The 23,110-nt window shown below is 48.6% G+C and overlaps 1 protein-coding gene across 1 annotated transcript in view; it reads left to right on the forward strand.

Moving 5' to 3' along the window:
- The window catches only part of TTC6 (tetratricopeptide repeat domain 6), a 1,112,931-nt gene that overhangs the window by 581,087 nt on the left and 508,734 nt on the right, over positions 1–23,110 (forward strand). Inside the window, exon 19 of the mRNA XM_085627931.1 lies at positions 6,536–6,656. Within this exon, the coding sequence (XP_085484057.1) occupies positions 6,536–6,656 (121 nt within the window). The remainder of the gene's footprint in view (positions 1–6,535; positions 6,657–23,110) is intronic.

Raw genomic sequence — 23,110 nt, forward strand, 5'->3', positions numbered from 1 at the left:
ACTACATACACTAGATGTACGGAGGGCCCTCATGTACTACATCGACAGGACTAAACCATTCAGGAAGACAAAACAACTGTTCGTTGCCTTTGCCCCACACCACAAAGGTAACGCCATCTCCAAAGCAGGGATAGCCAGATGGATAGTTAAGTGTATTCAAATCTGTTATCAAAAGGCAAAACGCACATTAACTATTCCACCACGAGCCCACTCAACACGTAAGTTGGGGGCTTCCATGGCCTTCCTAGGAAATATTCCCCTGCATGATATATGCAGAGCAGCCACATGGTCCACTACACACACATTTACAAAACACTATTGCGTAGATGTGCAGTCAAAACAGCAGGCAGCTGTAGGACAGGCTGTTCTCAAAACACTTTTTCAGACCGCTGCAGCTGGCACGGGTAGCCGCCGCTAATAGAGGGCACTGCTATGTATTCTATGCACAGATATGAATTCAGCAGCCCACATGCCTCGAACTGAATATGCTACTTACCAGTATGCATCTGTTCTTGGCATGTAGGGCTGCTGACATTCATATCGCCCTCCCTCCTCCCCGGCGCCTGTCGCAGCTGCAGCTCTCAGAATTACTGCAAGCATGGTCATCACTTTCTGTATCTACTCCATCACTGCCACAATGGCGAAAAACAATCTGAGGATGGAGAGGATGCCCATGCGCACTGTAGTCCAGGGGAGGAGTCACCTATCCAAGGATACTTCGAAGACTCTTCCAGGACAACAACGTGCAAACATCCGGACCCAACACTAGGCGGCGATCTATGCACAGATATGAATGTCAGCAGCCCTACATGCCAAGAACAGATGCATACTGGTAAGTAGCATATTCACTCCTTTGTTTTGGAACAGCCTTCCCCAATATCTCCGCACGTTTTAGAAGGCTGATGAAAACATACCTTTTCTAGTCTTGATAGTCCGCTGTTGCTAGCGCAGAGATACCCTTCTGGGGGATTCAGCGCTATATAAAATTATAAAATCAAATCAAATCAAATCAAGGCACAGCGCTTCCAAATATCTTCCAAACTTAACAGTCACTAGAGCGCTAGTCCAGTTAAGATAAAAAGAGCCAATGTAATGTGAAGCACAACTTAGCAAGTGGTGGAGAAACAGTTCTAGGCACAGTTAAGTTCAGAAGCAGGCACCCAGTTATCCTGTAGCACGAATAAGGCACAGGGTAATTTCTTGCAAACAAGAAGGCGCAGCAGGAAGGATACGAGTAGGCACAGTTTGCATACCAGTAAGTAAGAGGTATGTAGCGTTTCTGTAGTAGGCATTTTCCCGTTTCCTTAGTAATTCATCCAGGGGAGGAGGTTCTGTTCTTGATGTCTACCCCCTGCTCAGACTGGGGTCAACTCGTCACCAATACAAAGATCCGCTCCAACGCAGTAAGTGAAGATGATTATCTTTATTGGTAAGATGCGATAACAGGTACCTCCAGCTCCTTCTTCCAGCTTCACAGCTCCAACTCCTCCTTTCTTCAAAGAGTAACATTCCATCCTGGCAACAAGCCTTACATTCCACCGATACGAGGTAAAATTGCACCATCCTTAACCTGTATCGAAACCGGCGATATCTGCAACAGCCCCACATCTGTGTCACCTGCCGCCCACAGAGTGGGTGGCACATCTTTAAATTCAACAGGAAGGGGCTCATCTTTGGACAAACACTGTTTAGTGTGCACTACATCTGGACCCATTGTCATATAGACACCCGCGGAGAACAATAAATCGGAGGATGCAATTTTTTCAACAAAACCAAACCCATCCAATTCTCACCACAATTAGATGTCAGCAAAAATGGTGAATCCACAGTAAAAGGACCAATGGTCAATGCAAGGGGTCTTGAAATGGGGCTTATGACTGGTACATCGGAAAAACCTACTGAAACATTATTATGGCCAGACAGAACCGCCCCAGGGACCATATTTCGAGAAACAGAACTTTTTGTCGCACCTGTTGCCACCAAATATTCCTTAGCCAAACCTTACAGTTCCGCCGTTACATAAGGACCACGCTGGTCTACAGGTATTGGAACTGGTCCCCCACTCTGTCCTAGTTATATGACATCCCTGTCACTTCCTCCATATCATAATCATCATGGTAGTACTGTCCCTCATGAGGGTGATCAAAGTAATTATTATCTGAACGACCCTGTGAGGCTGCAGCATTCTGTGCCCTATCAGCCCCACCAGTTCCACGACCCCGTCCACGAAAACCTCGTCCTCTAGGGACTGCCACCTTCTGCAAAAGCACGGGACACTCGCTACACCAGTGACCTTCCTCCTTACAGTACACGCACTGATTTTGCTCCAAAGGTGTCATATTCGGCAGCCTAATGGTGCGTGGAAGCTGTAGGGCAGGACAACTATGTCCTCTGCCATTCCCTTTACAAGCCCATTGCAGCAACACCTATGTCTTTAAATCCTTATGCTTTTTCTCTGTCCTCTCCTTTTCCTCATTATCCCTATGCTCCTAATATTCAAAATAACAGAAGGGGAAGAGGTGGACCAGGTGCCTTCGGAAGCCTGCAATCGAACTTCAAACTCAGGAAGCAAGTAGAAAACAAATCTATTAACAAACAACCAAACACCTCCCTCAATAGACCAATCCTGCCCACTGTAATCCAGAAATACATCCTCGAACCGAGTGAACAAATCAGACACACTCATCTTTCTTTTGTCGACAGGCCGTTAAATTGTCCCAATACACTTTCCTCGGCGGAATAAGAGAATGCATATACGTGATATTGCAGCCTGGTAAAGCAAGTTTCTCTACTCTGGGCTTATCATCTGGCTTCCTTTCCTGACCCCATACTTTAATTTGGTCCCATGTACCCCCCAACTCCGCAACATGATCTTGAGTATGAACCTGTCTCCAAATATCAACTGGAACAAGAAGACCAAAAAACATTTCAATATCAGCAAGAGCCGTTACAATGGAAGAGGCAGCTCCAGTCAATTCTTTATAATATGCGGTTGGACTTTTCCTAGGATCAGGCAAATGAGTCTTAAGAGACAAAATTTCAATTCATTTCCACGGAGTACCAACCCATTGTTCTTGAAAACAGGCTGCCACACCTGCACGAGTGACATTCCCTCGCCCTTCTGTTAACTCCGGTATCTCTGGGTGATAGATAGGATGAACCTCTCTCGTAGGAAACTGGGACACCATGGTGGGACTCTTCTCAAGTAGCCTACCCCTGTAAGCAATCAATGTCGTAACACTGCCAAAAACTTGGCCAGGCTCCATATTACTAACATATACACTATCTTTAATATCATATAAAACCTGTGGTGCAACATCCTTGAAACATTACTCCCAAAGATTATTCAGCTTAGCTGACATATGCTTAAGGGCATGCTGTTGTACAAAGGGCTCATAATCTTTCATCACACTTCAAATGTCTTCCACACTGTAAATGGGATTACGACCACACTGTGCAGCCTGATTAGCGAATATCTGTGTTTCTTTATCCCCCACTTCAGACCGCACATACGGACCCATTCGCTCTTTAAACTTTGTCCAATCCCCAAACCCGCGCACTGGCGTCCCAACACTTAAAGAAACCGGAGGACGAAAAACCAAAAAAGGAGAAGCAACAGAAGTGCCAGGTACAATCGTCACTGGCAAATGCACTGCAGGAGAAAGAGCCGGAGACAGGCTTACCCAAACAATAGGTGTGAGAGGGGCGCTAACAGTCACAGGTTGCAATGAATTGCGGAGGCAAAGAAGGAGGAGGAGTATCCGAAACCGTCGAGATAACAGCAATAGATACAGAGATAGTGGAAACAGTTGTAACAGGCGGCTGTGATGACACGGTAACAGTAGGATATATCCTTTGCGGCGCATAATGGGGTGGGGGTCGATTATCTAATAACCCCTCCACAAAAGTATTGTCTTCCTCCTTAGTTATATAAGACTTATCAATTTGCAACCAAAATCTCCTGTCTTCACGCTCAATTTCTAACTCCTGTTTCTCTTTATCATGTGCTACAGCTTTCTCTGTCATTGTTTGCATTCTCCCCTTTCTTGCGTCCCTCTCCATCTTTAATCGCCTTTTTCGGACCTCTTTCTGCCAAGTTCTAAGGGAATCGAACAGTGACTGCCCACTTGTTTTCTTAAACAACTGTTCTTGCAAAAACCCAATCTTTTGCTCATCAAAAGTGCCCGTCAAAGGCCACTGCAACTCGCCATTGCCCTTCGTATATTTGTGCCATAACGTACTAAACATAATAGGGCCAAGACCATGTTTCACATACACATCAACATTTGGAGTGCTTTCTGGAGGCGCTGGCTGACTTTCCTCCAATCGAGCATCAGCAGAACAACGACAGCACAAGGAAAACAATTTACTAACACTAGGCATAATCATAAGAAAACAAGTTCACTATTTTATGCCTTGCAAAAAATGACAATTGCTTTTATCCCAAAGACGACCCTTAGGCTGTACCAAATACAAACCAAAATGGTACCATATCCACAAAGAACCAAAACAAACTCACCTGATATATGCAGGTTCAACGAATGTATTCTCCACTCACGACTCTTCAGACCAAACGGTCAGATCCAAGGGTTTCGCCGTTCAGGACTCCAGTCGGGATGACCACTGGGCGAGGCACTGTCTGGCCGGACAGAAGGGGCAGCTGCGAGTATCATGAACTCTTTTGTGCAGGGATCCCTGATCCGTCCATCCGTCGCGACGATAGCCTCGACCTCCTCCAAGTCCGCGGATGGGGATGGGTCACTCACCCGAAGGAGTCCCTGTTTGGGCGCCAACTGAAGGAAGTAGCCCGATTAGGGTCACCCAGGTCACTCACGACCACCTGTCAGCCTTTCATACAAATGAAGAGTCAGTCAGACAGTGGAGAATACAAACCAATATATGTTTATTCAGACACACTCAAGTGGAGCCCAGTCAAACCAGTCTCTTAGGAATGCTGCAGAGGGACTGACAATCAAAAGCATAGAGGTACATATTATACTATTCGTAACTGGATTAAAACACCCCCATAATGGAATTTTCCATGCAGATGCAGCTAGACAGTGTAATGCAAAAAAGTTAAGATTCGATCCTCATATCGTACATTACCTCAGAAGCTCAAGGTTGTTTCTTCTCGCACCCGCCACTGGACAAGTGGGAGAGGACCTTTATCTGGTGGGAAGGTATGCAGCACATGAACAGTGGATTCATTAACGAGGAAAGTTTCATCATTCTGGGAAATGAAACCTAACGGTGGGCCTTTTGTCAGAAACAAACAAAGGTTAGTTTCACTCACGCATCTAAAATGGCATCTAAACCCAAAATGGTGCCGCAAATTGTAACTTACATAAAGCAATGCGTAAGCATGAATTTTCCATTCCAACACCACCCCTTGGCTCTGTTGCACTCACAGCGGTGGCTGGATGGTGTTCACTCGTGCCGTGTCGTAGGAGGCCCTCTGTGGTGGCCTGGCTCAGTGCGGGTCACTTGGCGGTGGACGAACAGGAATCAGATGTAAGCAAGGGGCCTCCTGCTATCCCATCCGCCGGCCCAACATCCTGGGAAAGGCCTCCCAGGTCACACAGCAGGCGCCGCTCCCCGTGCCGATCTCCCTCTCGCTATGGGCTGCCTCGAGGTGCAGGCCACACGGACCGCAGCAGTCCTCCTCTGCCAATTGCCTCCCGGCGCAGAGGCAGACCGCAGAAATGACATCAGTGGTGTCTCGTCCCCCTGCACTCTGGAGGATCACGCCATCAGGTTAACCGGACGTGGATGGTGGAAAGACTATGCAGATCACGAGTCTCCCAACGGAGTTCATCTAAATTCCGTCTGCCATCTTGGCTGAATTGGCCACGCCCCCTCACCCCCTCATCTAGTTGATGTATATCAAGGAATTAAGTTGCAGTCTAGATATCCCTGACTATCCTTGCTAGCTGGAGGCTCCAAAGTATTCATAAACCAGTTTACTGTGGTTCCGTTGCATGCCTAGTAGTCCTTTCTCCAATCCTACCAGGGCAGACCGTGAGGTTGTTACAGTACCTACAGGCTGAACCTTTCCTTTCTGTTCTCGACTTCAAGTACCTCAAGGTTTGAGTATTTATCCAGCACTTCACCTACCTGTGATTACCATATACTCTTGCTTGGTCGTCATTTACTTGTGTATGCATCAGCTTAGAAACTTGTAGACATCTTTAGACAATGTGCAAAAACTTAAATCTTTTGGGCATGAAGTCTTATGACTTCCTCTTTGAAAGTCACCTGAAGGCCTAGCAGTGACTCTCTCTCACTCACATAATGTAGGTATGCATGCCTGGGTATTGGTACAATGTGACCCTAGCTACAGGGCAAGGCTGTGCTTCCTATGTAGGGCAGATGGCATCATTGTAGTTTGGGGATACAGCACTGTGGGTACCTCACTTTCTCAAACTCTATCTTTGCACGTTGAGTTTAAGATGTGCCCCATATTCAGGATGTGTGAAGTCCTCACCTCTCTTCTAAGAGGCTCAATATTATTTTTTCATTTCCTTCTGTCTTTCAGTCCTAATTTATGACGGCTTTGAAAATCTCAACTCGTTCCTCCATCGTGGGATTCTTTATACAGATCTGAGTCTGTGGGATGAAGCCATATGTGACTTCGAGAGTGTTCTTGAGCTGGACAGGTGAGGTATGGCGACTAGGATATTGGCCTAGTCAAGGAACCTGCTGCTCTTCGCTTGGGCATTCACAGAGAGATTCTATGAGCAAACTAGGTTGGAGGAGGATGGCCTAGGGCTCCTTGGCACTCCGATAAATGTCCATGAACCATTAAAAATGTGTGGAGCAATGGATTCACGGTGAGGGTGTAGTGTTTAATATTTCTGCTGTCTCAAACCATCTAGATGTGGTGAGAGTTTTAACCAGAGCAACCAGAGAGAGGGAGGGAGGTATAGGGAAATAAGTCTGTAATGGGGTGGAGTGGGATCAGAAAGTGCTTCGCGTTGTGGTGGCTTGAATGCGATGTGGTAGTATGGACCATGGAGTGCAGAGGGAAAAATCAATGGATTGTCTGTGATGTTGTAAAGTGGGATCAGAAGGAGTTGGAGAGAAACCTTTGAGTTGGGGTGGCTTCATTGCGATATGGTAGTATGGGGCATGAGGTGCAGAGGGTCCAATTAACGGGTGTGTTGTGATGCAGTGAAGAGGAGTGGAGTGTGCGAAGAGAGAGTTTATGGTTTGTGCATTATATGGACAGATGGACTGCAGTTGGAAATGAGGTGCAACGAGGGATGGATGGATGGAGTGGATGGATTAAGAGTGGATGGTGGATTCTCCAATATTGGATCTTTTATATATTCACATGCTTGAATTATTCCTCATTGGCAGGCTGCAATTCCCTGGTACACTATCATAGCAGTATACACTGTAAAATATACAGCATACTGTATACAGTTAAAAAAAGGCCACAGGCCTAAAGCAGCATAGAATCTTTAGTAGCACATCCACTTCCGTTGAAACATCCCAAACTTCAGCCAGTGAGGTGGAAGCTTAAGCTCTCCTAATCCCCCTAGAGGCCACCATAGCTCTGTTTCTACCGCACGTCGAGTGTGAGAACAGCGCTGCTCTAACCTTTCAAAGAACCTGAGTGTTACTATATTGGTCTGCCCTGGATTTACCACGCCCCATCATTAGCATTGCAGGACTGTGAGTCCTTTTTAGGGAAGATTGGTACTTTCTGGAACAGGGAGATCATTTCATCTGACAACCAACTGTCATCATGACTGACAAAAGAAATAAATCTCTTTTTAAACCTTGTTCATCTTGTGGAAACAAGATTTACATTGATGACCCACACTCAGTGTATTTATTGCGTTTAACCAAATCATAAGCCATCAGCATGCAATATTTGTACGTCTTTTCCAAATAAAACACTTAAGGACAGAAAATAGAAGTTGCCATTATTACTTATGGATAAAGAAAATGTCCTGTTTCTAAAGGAAGCAAAAGACACACAATTGATGGACGGAATATCCTGGCTAAAGAGGGGTGAAACCCCAAAACCAGTCCTAGGATGCTTGTTTCCAGTCCAGGGAGGACCTGGCTTGGCAGTTCGGGCTTGACTGTACCCATGAGGCACAGGGTCAAGACTGATTTGCATATAGCTGGGCTCAAACTGGAACGGCATTGTGAGCAAAAAAACGATGGATTTAGGCCCAGATCTCTGTACTGGGGTGAATGTATGACATTGTTCTGCATTCTGTCCATCAACTGTTGTTTTTGCCTCTTTCTAAAGGAGGCTCCCACTCTTCAGGGAAGGATTCCATGACAGGTGCCCCTCCGAGCACTTCCACAAATGTTGCGCACAAGAGGAGGCTAGGACAGTTTCCGGAATATGTTGTATTTGGTAGAGCGCTTGCAGCCTCCTCTTCTGGTGATAAACCAGCTAAAATATTCAAAAGACACATCTTCAAGGGAAATCTTGATGACGAGACACTTGACAAAATAAATTCCATCGACGATGATGAGACCGCCGAAAATGACACCTTCAACGATGAGCATACTGTCAATGACAAAGACACTGTCGAAGATAAAGACACCATCATCAACGGCGATACCATAGACAATGACCATCCCGTTGATGACTATATCATCAACAGTGACCATACTATCGACAACAACCATATCGTCGACAACGACTAAGTAACCGTCAACGACAACAGCATGGATGGCCACACAGTCAACAATAATCATAGGAGGAGATGTTTGTTCACCATTCATGGTGACATATTTACCTCCAGCTCAAATACTTCAGTCTGATCAAGACGGCAAGTCTAGTAATTAAGACCTGCTGACACCTTACAGCCCAACAAAATTGGATGTAAGATATGTTCCCGAATTTAGAAAGCAAGAAATGGACAACAAGGATACTCAAGTGGATATGTTTGCCAGCAGGAGTATAAGTCTGCCAGCACTCAAACTGGGATGAGACAGAAACCACCAAAATATTGTAAAGAATCAGATGTGTACAAGTGTGGATGGCCTTTTTATCAACACTGCAACAGATGATGGATACTTTCACTAAGTTGCTACCACAGCAAGCAGCCGATAATCCTAAAATGGGGCCACCTGCTGCACCCATTCTACCACCTCCTCCATCTGCTCCTTTACTGGTTTCACCTCCTCAATAGCCATCGCGCTTTCATCCTCCTCCTCCAATTCCAGATCTCTTCATGGAGAGGACATGGATGATGTTTACTCTAATAGTTCTGTACATTCTTATCTTGATGGGGCAGAAGGTGAGCTTCCACCAGACGGTGATGGACAAGAAGTTAATGGAGGAAAAGTTATTGTCCCAAGTGGAAATGATGACAAGCCAATTCCACAGGATTCTACAGATGAAATCTCTAAATTTGGTTAATATTTTGAGAGAGCTGCTAAGAAAGTCAAGCTAACAATTGTTGGAAAGTGACCTTTTTTGCATGGTTACCCCCCACGGTTTGCCTGATTCTGATACACTTTGACTGAATGTGCACTAGGTTCCTGTTAACCAGGTTCCCAGTGCCTGTGTTCTTTCCTAAAATTGTACCTTTATTTCCACAATTTGCACACCTCTGGCCCACATATAAGTCCCTTGTAAAAGGTATTAGTGGTACCAAGGGCATTGTGACCAGAGAGGGTCTCTAAGGGCTGCAGTGTGTATGATGCCACTCTAAGAGACTCCTCACCAAAGACATTCACACTGCCACGGCAGCCTGTGTGTCCCAGGACTGCCAGCACTGCAAGATGCAAAGGGTAGGTCACCCCTACAGCAGGCCATGCAGCCCTAAGGAGGGTGCACTATACCTCTTGTGAGGGCATAACTGCATGAGCAGATATGCCCCTATCTTGTCTTAGTCCATTCTTCGACATTATAGGTGCACAGTGAAACCATACTGAATACATGGGCTGGGAGCTTGTCACTATGAGTTCCACAGCTCCATGATGGCTTCAGCGAATCCCAAGATGTTTGGTACCAAACATCTCACATTAATGAGCCCAGTGTTGGATTCATTAATAAATGCACTCAGAGGTGCCCCCAGAAAACCTACCTAACCACTTGTGTGTGCCTCACTGGTCTGTACCAGCCTGCCGCTTCTAGGTGTGTTTCTGACCCCCTGCGGAGGGAGCATTGCGTTCTCGTGGGTCAGAAACACAGCCTGCTCTAGGTGGAGGTGCTCCACACCCACCCCCTAGCAGGAACAGCATTAAAGAGTGGTGAGGCTCAAAGGCTTCCTGCACTCTGTTATGCCAAGCAAACACAAGAAAATGATGGACGGAGCGCTGAAACGTTTCAGACACTCACCCCACAGTCACAGATCTGGGGTGGAATCCATCCTCGTTCTTTAGCTCACTTTGTCACCCCAGTTCAGACCCAGTCATATGCAAATTAGTCTTGACCCTGTGCCTCATGGGAATAGTCCTGCCCGAACTGCCAAGCCAGGTCTTCCCTGGACCAGAAACAAGCATCCTGGGACCATTTTCAGGGTAACACTCCTCATCAGCCAGACTAGCTTGAATCCAGTGGCAAAGTGAGCACAGGACCCACGTCTAGACAGACCCTGCCAACTTAGGGCGAACAAAGCAAACACAAGGAGATGATGGACGGAGCGCTGAAACTTTGCAGACACTCACCCCCAGTCTCAGATCTGGGTTGAATCCATCATCATTCTTTAGCTAACTTCGCCACCTCAGTTCAGATCCAGCTATGTGCAAAACAGTCTTGACCCTGTGCCTCATGGTAATAGTGCATCCCAAACTGCCAAGCCATGTCTTCCCTGGACCAGAAACAAGCATCCTGCAACAAAGTTAAGCTGGCCAGGGCCTATCCAGCTTGGGGAGATGTCTGCCTCCCTGACCAAGTCCCACTTTTGGCAGCACGGTCGGCGGAAAATTGAGATGTGTCCCCTCTCAACCAGGAACACCCCTAACGTGTCCTAAGCTGAAGTGACCCCCTCTTTCGAAAATTCTCCATATTGGTTTGGAGAATTTCTGCCAATAGGATTAGGGGTATGCTTCCTCCCCAAAGGGAGTGAACCTACAAAGGGTGTTGTCACCCTATAGGTAAATAGCCCATTGGCTAGTACCTCCCAGCCTCTGTAATGCCCCTAAATTGGGAATTTAGGGTCACCCCTTAACCTTAATCTTTAGTTCCGGACAACCTACGAAGGAAGAGGACAAAACAGAGCTGTGCAGCAGAGAAAGACTGAAGACGCCCACTGGCTTGGTGCCAACCCTACCGGCCTGTCTGTAGCCTTGAAGATCCTGCAAAAACCAATGACTCTTCCTGCAGCCCAACAGCTTCGAAAAGCCTGTGGAAGGACTGCTACCTTCAACAAAGACCAGAACTCCCGAGAACAGTGGCCCTGTCAACCAAGAAAGGCCTCTGTGACCTGTGGAACCGCGAAACCCTGCTTCTGGATCCACCTCTGCACCTGGTGCCTCTGGCCCGAGTCCAAATTGCTCACCAGTCCAGTGAGGTTCCCCAGTGGACCAGAGCCTGAGTCCACCATAGGCTGACCTCTCCTGGACTCCACGACCATGCCTGCAGCCTTAACATGAAGGACCCCTTAACTGAAACCAACTCCAGTAAGGATTTTCTGACCTCAAAAGACACCCCTGCACCCGTAGCCGCCCGGCTTTGGTGAGCCTGACCAACGTTGCGCAGGTGACCCTCAACATCTGAACTTAACCTTCCCAGTCACCGGTTCCCTTTATCCAGCTTCCTGGTCTGAGTCTGCAGCCTTTGTTCAAAACCATGGTCCTTCATTGATTTTTATTGGGCGCCCAACACTGTCTTGCTACTTGCACCTGGCCGCCTCTGTGCCGCTGAGGGTGTATGTTTGGTGCTGCCTCGTGGCCCCCTCAGTGCTTGTCTTAACCCCCAGAAGTTGACCTCCATCTCAGCTTTACTTACCTGTAATTGGCACAACTTTGAGTGGTGCCCCCTGGCTTCATTGGGTAACGTTGTTCACTGACTCCCAACTTGACCTCTGCCCCCAGCCGCCCCAGTGCCGCTGGTTGTGCAGTCTTGGTGCTCACTTGACCCATACCCTGTGCTGACCTAAAACCCCGAAGAGTCGGTTTGTGAGTAAAGTACTTGCCTGAGAAATTGCATTCTTGTTTTCCTCCCACAGGATATCATTGCTCAGTTGAATATAAAGTGTACATTTTCCTTGCATTGCAAAGTATTGCTATTTCTAGAGACTGTCTCTAACTTTCTGAACTGAAGTCCTGCACAAAGTGTTAATTTACTACATTGAAAAGTATTACCAGTTTGAAAACTGTACTTATCTGCAGCTAAGTTTCTTTGGTTCTTGTAATAAAAGTAACAAAGTAATATAGTTACAAACCCTTGTTCTTGGAGTTGGTCTTTGAGTGAGTGTGATCATTTCTTGTTTCTGTGTGTACACGATTGCTTAACACTGTCCTCTGATAAGCCTAGCGGCTCGCCCACGCTACCACAGAAGAGAGCATTAGTATTATCTACTTTAGGCTCTGTAAAGCCTCTAGGGATCCACCGGACTCTGTGCACACTATACCTTACTTTGGTATAGCATATACAGAGCCAGCTTCCTACAACGACATCCTTAGATCAACTATGCTTTGTTTATGACTTTAAGGAGCAGCCTTGGAAAGCTGTTAAATTCATACCCATTCTTGATTATGTCTGGCCAGAAGGTTTGAAATTGATGAAGACACTTACTACAGTTCTTGCGGTGATACCTCGCCAGGAGAAAACATATAACGCTCCGGATGCAGCTCAGACTTGCCTCACTGGTCGCCCTAAACTGGATTCAGTCATTTCATCAGCAGCTCAGAGAAGAACCAAGACTCCAATAACACCATTCTCTAGTCCGCAAGATAAGGATAGCAAACATATTGATCATCTGGGTCGAAGAATTTAGTCTATGGCAGCAAACTCAATTTAGACCGGCAATGCTTTGGCAATTCTAGGTCGTTATGATTGCCAAATGAGGCACAACGTCACTCCATTACTAAAATTCATTCCTGAGGATAAGGGGAAACTGCAGGAATGAGAGCTAACTTCTTGCTTCATTATTGATACAGCAATGGATGCCTCGAACACAGGTTTTCGCCAATTGGCAAGAGGTACTGTACTAAGAAGGCAAGGCTGATTAATGTCTACAGCCTTCAGCACTGATCTCCAATTTAAGATCCTAGATGTGCCTTTTGATGGCTTCACTCTTTTTGATAAGCCTGTAGATGATGCTTTAAAAGGTCTTAAAACTGACACTCACACCGCTAAGGCGTTAGAACTTTTGCAGGATCATAGATTTGGGATGTTTAAATTTTCATGGCTCAAGAAGATCACAAACTTTCAGAGGGGAATTCAGTCAATACGGAGGGCAGGGACCTTCATATTATTCTCTAAGACAGTCTGGATATGATCAGTGTTACTCCTTCAAGTGAAACCTAAGACAGTCTTACGGGAGGTCTTCAGGAAGGAGGAGAGGTTCTTCACAAGCACAAAGCAATGACAATCAGAAAAGAGCTGGACTCCCAGCTCTTACCCCTTTACCATCTGGTTACCACTAGTTGTGAGGAGAACTGCCCTTTTTGTTCCCACGTGGAAGAACATAACATCACACAAAATGGGTGCCACAAATTGTCCAATCAGGCCATTTGTTGGAGCTCGTCCAGAGACACCCTGTTTCTCCACCACGAAAGGAACCTCATCTTCATCTGAAGAAGCTTCTTACGGACTTTCTCATGCTTCTCCTCAAAAGAGTCATAGAAATTGTCCCCAAATCAGAAAGAAACCAAGGATTTTACTCCAGGTTTTTCCTAATCGAAAAGAAGACAGATCACTGGAGACCAATACTCGATCTGAGGCAGCAGAACAAGATTCTAAAGAAACAGTCATTTCAGATGATTACTTTGCAAGACGTCCTCCAGACAATGCAGGAAGGAGATTTTGTAACCTCCCTGGACCTTCAGGACTCATACTTACACGTACCTATTCATAGACAACACATGGAGTTCTTTTGTTTCTCGGTAGCGGTGCAACACTGCCAGTTAAAGGCGCTCCCTTTCAGACTAAAATCGGCCCCTCAAATTTCACCAAATGTCTTGCCCCATTTGCTGTTTTTCTCAGACAAAAAGGTCACCAGGTGTTTCCATACCTGGCTGATGGCTTGTCAAAGCCACATACAGAAAAGGAGCAAAGGCTTCTACACAGGCCTGATCAATCTTTTCCAAAGATTGGGTCTCACTTTGAACAAAGAGAAATTCTCCTTGGAGCCCCAGACAAAAATCCAATTTCTGGGAGCAATACTCTACACTCAGTCGGCCTTTCTGTCGCTGAAAGGGTTAGAACGTTGCAGACTGTGGCAAAGACGATTGCTGGAAATCAGTCAAGGACAGTGAGGCAATACAAGTCCCTGTTGAGCCTGATTGCATCATGTATAGGTCTGATTCCATTCTGCAGGCTTAGTATGAGACCTGCCCAGCAATAACTGGATTTGCAGTGGAAACAAATATAAGGCTCATGGGACGATGTGGTCCATGTCACATGAAGCCTGAAGCAGGCATTAATGTGGTGGTGGATTTCATCTAACCCTAATGCAAGATTGTGTTTCCTGCTGATAACAGAAAGGATACTACTCACCACAGATGCTTCCATGGGTGGATACGGAGCTCACCTGCAAGAGCTTTGAACCAGAGGCCTCTAGTTAGATCCAGACAAAAGGCTGCACATCAATGTGATGGAACTCCACGCCATAAGACTAGGTTTTCAAGCGTTTCTCCCCAGATTGGGAGGTCAACCAGTTCTTAACAGAACGGACAACACAACGTCTATGTTTTACATAATCAAGCAAGGAGGAACACGGTCCATACCCCTTTCAAAAGAGCATCAGCTGCTGTGGAACTGGGCCATTTCTCACAGGATAGACTTTGCTGTGGAACATCTGACAGGCTGCTAGAACGTCCAGGCATGTGCACCCAGTCTGCAAATGTTGATTGTCTCGAATGGGAACTTGAACAGAAGCAGGTGGGTTTATCTTCAATCACTGGGGTTCCCCCACAATCAATCTGTTTGCCACTCAGAACAACAAGAAATGCCTGTGCTGTGCAAGCAGGTTCTGATGGATACATCTGCCAGTGGATTCCTCACCTTGTGAATATCCCCTGCGCCAGCAACATTCAGAAACTTTTGTAGCAGTCCACGCCGATGAGGTCGAAGACGACGTCACAGAGGAACGGTTCCGCTCGCGACTCCGCGGACGTCACCGGCTCCATAAGAAGACCTCGTCAGCGTGATGACGTCAGTTCCCTTTTTTCCGCGCCGTTGAAGTCAACGGATTTCGGGAATCGCTGTTGTTAGCATCGTTGTTACTTTGTGTATTATCTAGATGTTCTCTGTTCTTTCTCGAGAATGTCGACAAGGAAGTCTGGATTCAAGCCTTGCCGGGAGTGTGGCAAGCACATGTTGATCACAGATCCACATGAGGACTGTGTGTGGTGTTTGTCATCAGACCACGACGTGGATGGCTGTTCCAGCTGCCGCAAGATGAGCACGAAGGCTCTTAAGGAACGGGAAGCAAAGCTCTTCATTGCAAAAATGAAGAAGGAGAAGAGAGGGAGAAGGAGGTCGAGGACGAGGTCTCGATCGAAGTCGAGGTCGGCATCGAAGTCGACTTCGGGGCATGCTTCTCGAGCCAAGAAGCATAAGAAGAAAAGAAGACACTCGGCTCGACACCATTCGGACAAGAGCTCGGCTCCGAAGTCGAAATCACCAACTCGACACCGGAAGGACTCTGTTTCTCCTTCTCCAGTGCCTGATTCACCTCCTGGTCCTTCATCGCCAGTGTCTTCCTTGACTCCGGCTTCACCGGTTCCGGCTCAGACTCCGACGCCGGTTCCATCTCCGGCGCCGGTATCATCTCCGGCTCCATCTCCGGCCCCGGTTGAAGAACTTCAAGTTCCGGGTGAGCCTGCGACGCCGTTGATTCGACCATCGGCGCCGGTTGGCCCGAGTCCGGTGATGCCTGACCAGTACCCTGCTTTCCCTGGACCAGGTCAGGACCCCTCGCATTATTTAAATGCTGTGTACGGGGTGTTCGCTAGAGCTATGTACACCACTGGTGCACCTGCGGGTCCGATGGGTCCAATGGCGTTTAATTTAGGGGTGCCGCAAGTATATCCACAGGCCCCTTTCATGCCGTTCTTTCCAGCGACGCCATCTTGGCATCTACCGGTGCCGAGGACGTCGTCGCCGCTTCCATCCTCGCCGGCTCCGGCTCGACCTCGTTCGACGCCGGCGGCTCCTGCAGATCCACGCTCGACGCCGGCATCGTCGGATTCGAACACGGGGCCGCCGATGATACGGATTTGGTCCAGAAGGGAGGCTCAGAGGGTTGTTGATGAGCGGAGGTACCTTCTGGAGGAAGCAGAGGAAGGAGAATTGGTAGAATCAGAGGAAGTATTTGAGGAGCTTAAGGAAGCTAGTGGGTTGGATTTGTCTCCAGAGTGGGTGATTACTCCACCGTCGGACGAACCCTATAAGGACGTTGCTCCTTATCATGCAGTTATCAGGAAGGCTGCAGAACTGCTTGATCTCCAGTTGCCAACTACAGAGTTAAAATCGAACATTTTAACTGAGGTATTACATTCTCCTACGGCAGCTTCAGAGCCATTGCTTCCTTTTAATGAGTCCTGTGTTAGAGGTGTGGCATAAGCCCTTTTCTGCTCCTGCGGTCTCTAAGACTGTTGCTAGGAGATATAGGGCAGCCCCAGGGGACCCTGAGTTTTTAACGTCACATCCTTCGCCTGAGAGCCTGGTGATTCAGGCAGCTTGTCCTCAGGTTCCGGGGGACAGAGAGGCTAAAAAGCTGGACCAATCAGCAAAAAAGGTATTTTCATCAGCCAGCATGGCCTTGAAGTCAACGAACGCCACTTATCTTCTAGGACGCTATGTGCATGCGCTTATGGATTCTGCTAAGAAGCTGGCGCCGAAACTGTCTGAGGAGGATAGGGCTGGATTCAATGAGATCTTGACTGATGCCCAGGCGGCTGCACGCCAGGTGATCCACAGTGGACTGGACACGCCGGATTCAGTGGCGAGGATCATGGGATCTTCTGTCGCCACCAGAAGGAGTGCATGGTTAAGATCTTCGGAGTTTTCACAGGATGTGCAATCAACTCTTTTGGACCTGCCATTTAATAGATCTGGCCTGTTTGGTAAAAAGGCAGATGCTGCTCTGGAGCGTTTCAAAGAGAGCAAGGCGATGGCTAAATCTCTGGGCCTGCAATCTCAGTCGAGGGGGTCTTTTAAAAGGTACAGAGGGTTCGGAAGGACATCCTTTCGATCCTATAGACAGACCCAGCAGCAGCAACAGCAGCAGCAAGGTTCCTCGTCTAGAGGTTTCAGAGGTAGAATCAGGGGTCGCACACGTGGCCGTCAACTCTCCTCCTCCTCTTCCTCCTCCTCAGCCCCTCCCACCACCACAAAGCAGCCCTAGATCGCCATTCCGGATCATGCTGGTCCTGTGGGGGGCCGGCTTACCCATTTTCTACAAGATTGGGAGTCTGTAACTACAGATCTCTGGGTTCTGGATCTTGTAGAAAATGGGTACGCCCTTCCCTTTCGGGAATTCCCTCCAAATTACCCTCCTTGCCATGGGGGTTGCTCGGAGGACCACTGTCTTCTTCTACAGGAGGAAGTCCTGAAGCTGTTTTAAAAAGGTGTGATAGAGGTGGTTCCAGAGCAGGAGAGGGGTCAGGGATGCTACTCCCGGTATTTTCTCATTCCGAAAAAGGACGGCAGATTGCGTCCGATATTGGACCTCAGAATCTTGAATCTTTTTCTAAAGCAAGAGAAGTTCAAGATGCTCACCCTTGCTCAGGTTCTCCAAGCGCTGAATCAGGAGGACTGGATGGTGTCGCTCGACTTGCAGGATGCGTATTTTCACATCCCCATCCTGAAGTCGCACAGGAAGTATCTCCGGTTTACGGTAGGGTCGCAACATTATCAGTTTGCGGTCCTCCAGTTTGGTCTTACTTCGGCACCTCGAGTCTTCACGAAGGTGATGGCATTGGTGGCAGCCCATCTCAGAAGGTCGGGGAATCTCAGTTTTCCCTTATTTGGACGACTGGCTGATCAAGGCGGAGTCGCCAGAGAAGGTGCTACGTCATCTGCAGGATACAACTCAGCTGTTGTACAAATTGGGTTTTTCGATAAACGTGCCCAAATCTCACCTGGTGCCCTCTCAGCGCAACCTGTTCATAGGTGCGGTACTGGACACTACTGTTTGTCGAGCATTCCCTCCTCCTCAAAGGATTCTCGACATGCAGGAAATGATTCCTTTATTTTACAACGGGGCGGTCGTTCCAGTTCTGAAGGTCCTTCGCCTGCTCGGTCTGTTCGTTTCCTGCATCCTGTTGGTCAACCATGCACGCTGGCACATGAGGGCGCTCCAGTGGTGCCTCCGCAAGCAGTGGTATCAGCACAAAGGAGATCTCAGGGAGTCTGTGAGGATCTCCAGAGAAGCTGCAGCGGATCTGTCCTGGTGGAGCGTGGAGGGCAACCTGTCTCAAGGGAAGCTCTTTCATCTACCTCCCATCGGTGGCCACGGTGATAACGGATGCATCCACCTTAGGGTGGGGTGCTCATCTGGGGGATCTGGAGATCAAGGGTCTTTGGTCTCCAGAGGAAAGGTTGCTTCACATCAACCTTTTGGAATTGAGGGCAATTCGTTTAGCACCCACGGCCTTCGTCCCTTCCCTTCGTGGTCAGTCTGTCGGACAACACTACCGCGATGTGGTATATAAACAAACAGGGAGGAGTGGGGTCTCTTTGTCTCTGCAGAGAGGCCCTGCGTCTATGGTCCTGGGCTCAGGACCATCAGATTTGTCGGATGGCAAATCATCTGGCTGGGGTGCTGAACGTACGTGCGGACAGTCTCAGTCAGCAGTTCTCCGCCGACCACGAGTGGAGGCTTCATCCGGAGGTAGTTTGTCACGTCTTTCCGATGTGGGGAACTCCTCGGGTGGACCTGTTCGCCACTCACGAGAATGCTCACTGCCCGTCATTCTGCAGTCTCCAGTATCCGATGCAGGGAGCGTTGGGGGGACACGTTTCAGTTGAGTTGGGGCTCACAACTCCTTTACGCGTTTCCTCCCATACCCTTGATTCCTCGGGCTCTGAGGAAGATTCGCCAAGACCGGGCCCAAGTCATTTTGATCGCCCCGGATTGGCCAAGAAGGGTGTGGTATACAGATCTTCTCCACCTCTCCTCGTGCCCTCCGCTCCGTCTCCCTCTGAGGGCAGACCTCCTCTCGCAGTCGGAGGGGCAGGTTCTACACCCCCACCTCCAGAGCTTACACCTTCATGCCTGGAGATTGAACGGGGCAACCTGAGTTCTTTTTCTCTCCCACCTGACGTGGTGGATGTAATTTTGTCTGCCAGACGTCATTCCACCAAATCTGTATATTCCTATAGGTGGTCCAAATTTGTACTTTGGTGTGGAGAGAGGTCAATTGATCCTTTGAAGGCTCGTCTGTCCAACATTCTACAGTTTGCCCTTTCTCTTGCTCAGCAAGGCTTTGCTGTGGCCACTGTGAAGGGATACTTATCGGCTTTGTCGGCTTTCCTTTACTTGCCGGATCAGCCGTCATTATTCAAATCACCTATTGTTTCTTAAGGGTCTCACAAACAGGTTTCCTCCTACTCCCTTTATTGTGCCTCAATGGAATTTAAACCTTGTCTTGACTTATCTTATGGGTTCTCCCTTCGAGCGCTTGCACAAGTGTCCCTTGAGACTGCTGTCTTTTAAGACGGTTTTCCTCATTGCAATTACCTCGGCAAGGAGGGTAAGTAAGCTTCAAGCTCTAAGTTCAAAACCCCCGTTTTTGACCATTCATGCTGAAAGAATGGTACTCAGGACCAGGGCTGCTTTTCTGCCTAAGGTGGTAACTCCCTTCCATCTGGGGCAGTCCATTACCCTTCCTACCTTCTATCCTCCCCCTCACCCTTCCAAGGAGGAGGAGAGACTTCACCGCTTGGACCCTAAGAGGGCGGTGAGCTTCTACCTTGACAGGACAAAGGACTTCAGGGTTGATGACCAGCTCTTCGTGAGCTTTGTTGGCTGCAGGAAGGGCCGAGCAGTGCACAAGCGCACCCTTTCCAGATGGATTGTCTTGTGCATCAAGATATGCTACTCTTTGGCGGGTAAGGAACCTCCAGAGGGTTTAAGAGCTCGTTCCACTAGAGCAAAATCTTCCACTTCTGCTTTGTCTAGGGGTGTTCCTGTGGAGGACATTTGTAGGGCGACAACTTGGGCCTCCCTCCACACCTTCGCAACCTTGGACACCGAGGTGAGGAGGGACGGACACCTTGCTCGTTCCGTCCTTCAGGACTTTTTGGTATAGAAGGGTGGACACCCTCCTCCGGGAGTGGGGACTGCTGTGGGAATCTATTCACAAGGTGAGGAATCCACTGGCAGATGTATCCATCAGAAGAACAAGTTACTTACCTTCGGTAACGCTTTTTCTGGTGGATACAGTATCTGCCTGTGGATTCCTCACTGACCCACCCGCCTCCCCGTTGTCCATCCTTCTATACCTACAATTCTATTGATGGTGTTTCAAAATGTATTTGTTACTGTCAAAGGTATTGTGTTATTCTTTTGCCTTTCTATTTGTTCTTCACACTGTGTGTGTTGCTTTGCATACCATGTACTGTGTATACTGTGTATATATTGCTGTCGGTCCGTCCGTGTGCCTCGAAGGCACGGAAAAAAGGGTCGGAACTGACGTCATCACGCCGACGAGGTCTTCTTATGGAGCCGGTGATGTCAGCGTAGTCGCGAGCGGAGCCGTTCCTCTGTGATGTCGTCTTCGACCTCATCGGCGTGGACTGCTACAAAAGTTTCTGAATGTTGCTGGCCCAGGGGATATTCACAAGGTGAGGAATCCACAGGCAGATACTGTATCCACCAGAAAAAGCGTTACCGAAGGTAAGTAACTTGTTCTTCTGGCATCTAGGGACAATGGGAAATGTTTTTTTTCATAATTTTGTCCACGGTGTTTGCCTTTCCTCATTTTCCTCTGAGCCCCAGGGTGCTGAAGGAGGTGAAGACAGACCATTCCGCTCTGATCCTCACTGCTCCGGTGTCGCCTCACCAGTATTGGTACAGCGAGCCACTGCAGTTATCAGCACATCCTGGCATTCTTCTGAAGGTGCATCCCAGGATACTTTACAGAGATCATGGAGAGATTCTCCACCATGGTCCCCGGTCGCTGAAGTTGACAGCATGGAACTGACCACCTAAAATGTGGCCATTTAGATTTGCTGCAAGAATGCAAAGATATTCTGGCGCAAGTTTGAGCCCCAGCAACTAATAAGACTTGCAACGCCAAATGGAAAAGTTTTTGTGTCTTGTGCAGGAATAATGGCCATCATCCTCTTCAAATCACCCTGTTCAAATCCTACCATATTTGTTAGCCAAGCGTCCAAGCGTGGACTCAAATATTCTTCTCAGAGTCCATCTTGCTGTAGTCTCGCGATTTAGGAGACCTGAACCATGAATGTCTACTCTAGTTTCCCTAAGAATCATTAAACAGTTTCTGAAAGGGGTCTTTAGAGCATTTCCACCTCTACAGCATCCTCCAGTTCCATGTGATCTTAATAAAGTCCTCGGCTAGCTGATGTTACCTCCTTTTGAGCCTGAACATAGAGCAGACAAAGGTGCCGATTAGGATCCTGGACTTTTTACCGTACGAATCGTACAAGTAGCGTACAAACTGCCAAGTACGATTCGTATGGGAAAAAGTCCATACGAATCGCGTTGGGAAAATTTCCCCACACGTCCTCGGGTCGGAAAAAGTGTCCGACACACCCCCGGACGATTTTACGTACAAATGTGAAAAGTGAAGTCCGAGCGCGCAAGTACGATCCGTCCCGTGCGTCCGATGTGACAACCGTATGGAAAATGCACCGTACGTACCGAACTCCCATAGCAACCATGGTGACATGTGCCCGCATACGCGCCGAGCACCCCCCCCAGCCCCCGTATGTGCGCGCCGAACACCCCCCCAGCCCCCGTGAGTACGCGCCGAACCCCCCCCAGCCCCCGTGTACGTACGAGTCGAACCCCCCGTGTATGTACACCCCCCGTGTATGTACACCCGTGTACGTACGAGTCGAACCCCCCCACAGGGGGTAGACACCGTACATACACGGGTGGGGGTACGACTCGTACGTACACGGGTGTACATACACGGGGGGTGTACATACACGGGGGGTTCGACTCGTACGTACACGGGTGTACATACACAGGGGGTGAACATACACGGGGGGGTTCGACTCATACGTACACGGGTGTACATACACGGGGGGTGTACATGCATGGGGGGGTTCGACTCGTACGTACACGGGTGTACATACACGGGAGGGTTCAACTCGTACGTACACGGGGACTGGGGGGGTGTTCAGCGCGTACTCACGGGGGCTGGGGGGGTTCGGCGCGTACTCACGGGGGCTGGGGGGTGTTTGGCGCGTACTCACGGGTTCTGGGGGAGGTTCGGCGCGTACTCACGGGGGCTGGGGGGGGTGTTCGGCGCGTACTCACGGGGGCTGGGGGGGTTCGGCGTGTACTCACGGGGGCTGGGGGGGGATGTTCGGCGCGTACTCACGGGGGCTGGGGGGGTGTTCGGCGCTTACATACGGGGGCTGGGGGGTTGTTCGGCGCGTACTTACGGGGGCTGGGGGGGGTACGGCGCGTACCGGGCCCCCTAATCTGGTCGTTTCGCGGCGTACTTCGCTTTTCCGGCACTTTTTGGGTGCCGTGAAAATATTGCCGTCCGGACTGCTGTCGGTTCGAATCGTACTTCCTGGTTCGTGAAACGCTGCCTGAAAGCGTCCCGACGTCACGTTGGCGCTTTCCCGGATCACATTTGTTTGTATATTTTCGTCGGTCGGTGTTTTTTACGATTCGTACGGAAATGGTGTTTCCGTGCAAATCGTACTTGCATGTTTGTAATGTTTTTTTCCCGGGTACGAGTCGGACAGAGAAAACGCTCCGACCGACGGTTCGTACCCGGTTTTTCCAGGATCGGAATCGGCACCAAAATATTT

The sequence above is a fragment of the Triturus cristatus genome, chromosome 9 (assembly GCF_964204655.1).
Source record: "Triturus cristatus chromosome 9, aTriCri1.1, whole genome shotgun sequence".
NCBI classification, from domain to species: Eukaryota; Metazoa; Chordata; class Amphibia; order Caudata; family Salamandridae; genus Triturus; species Triturus cristatus.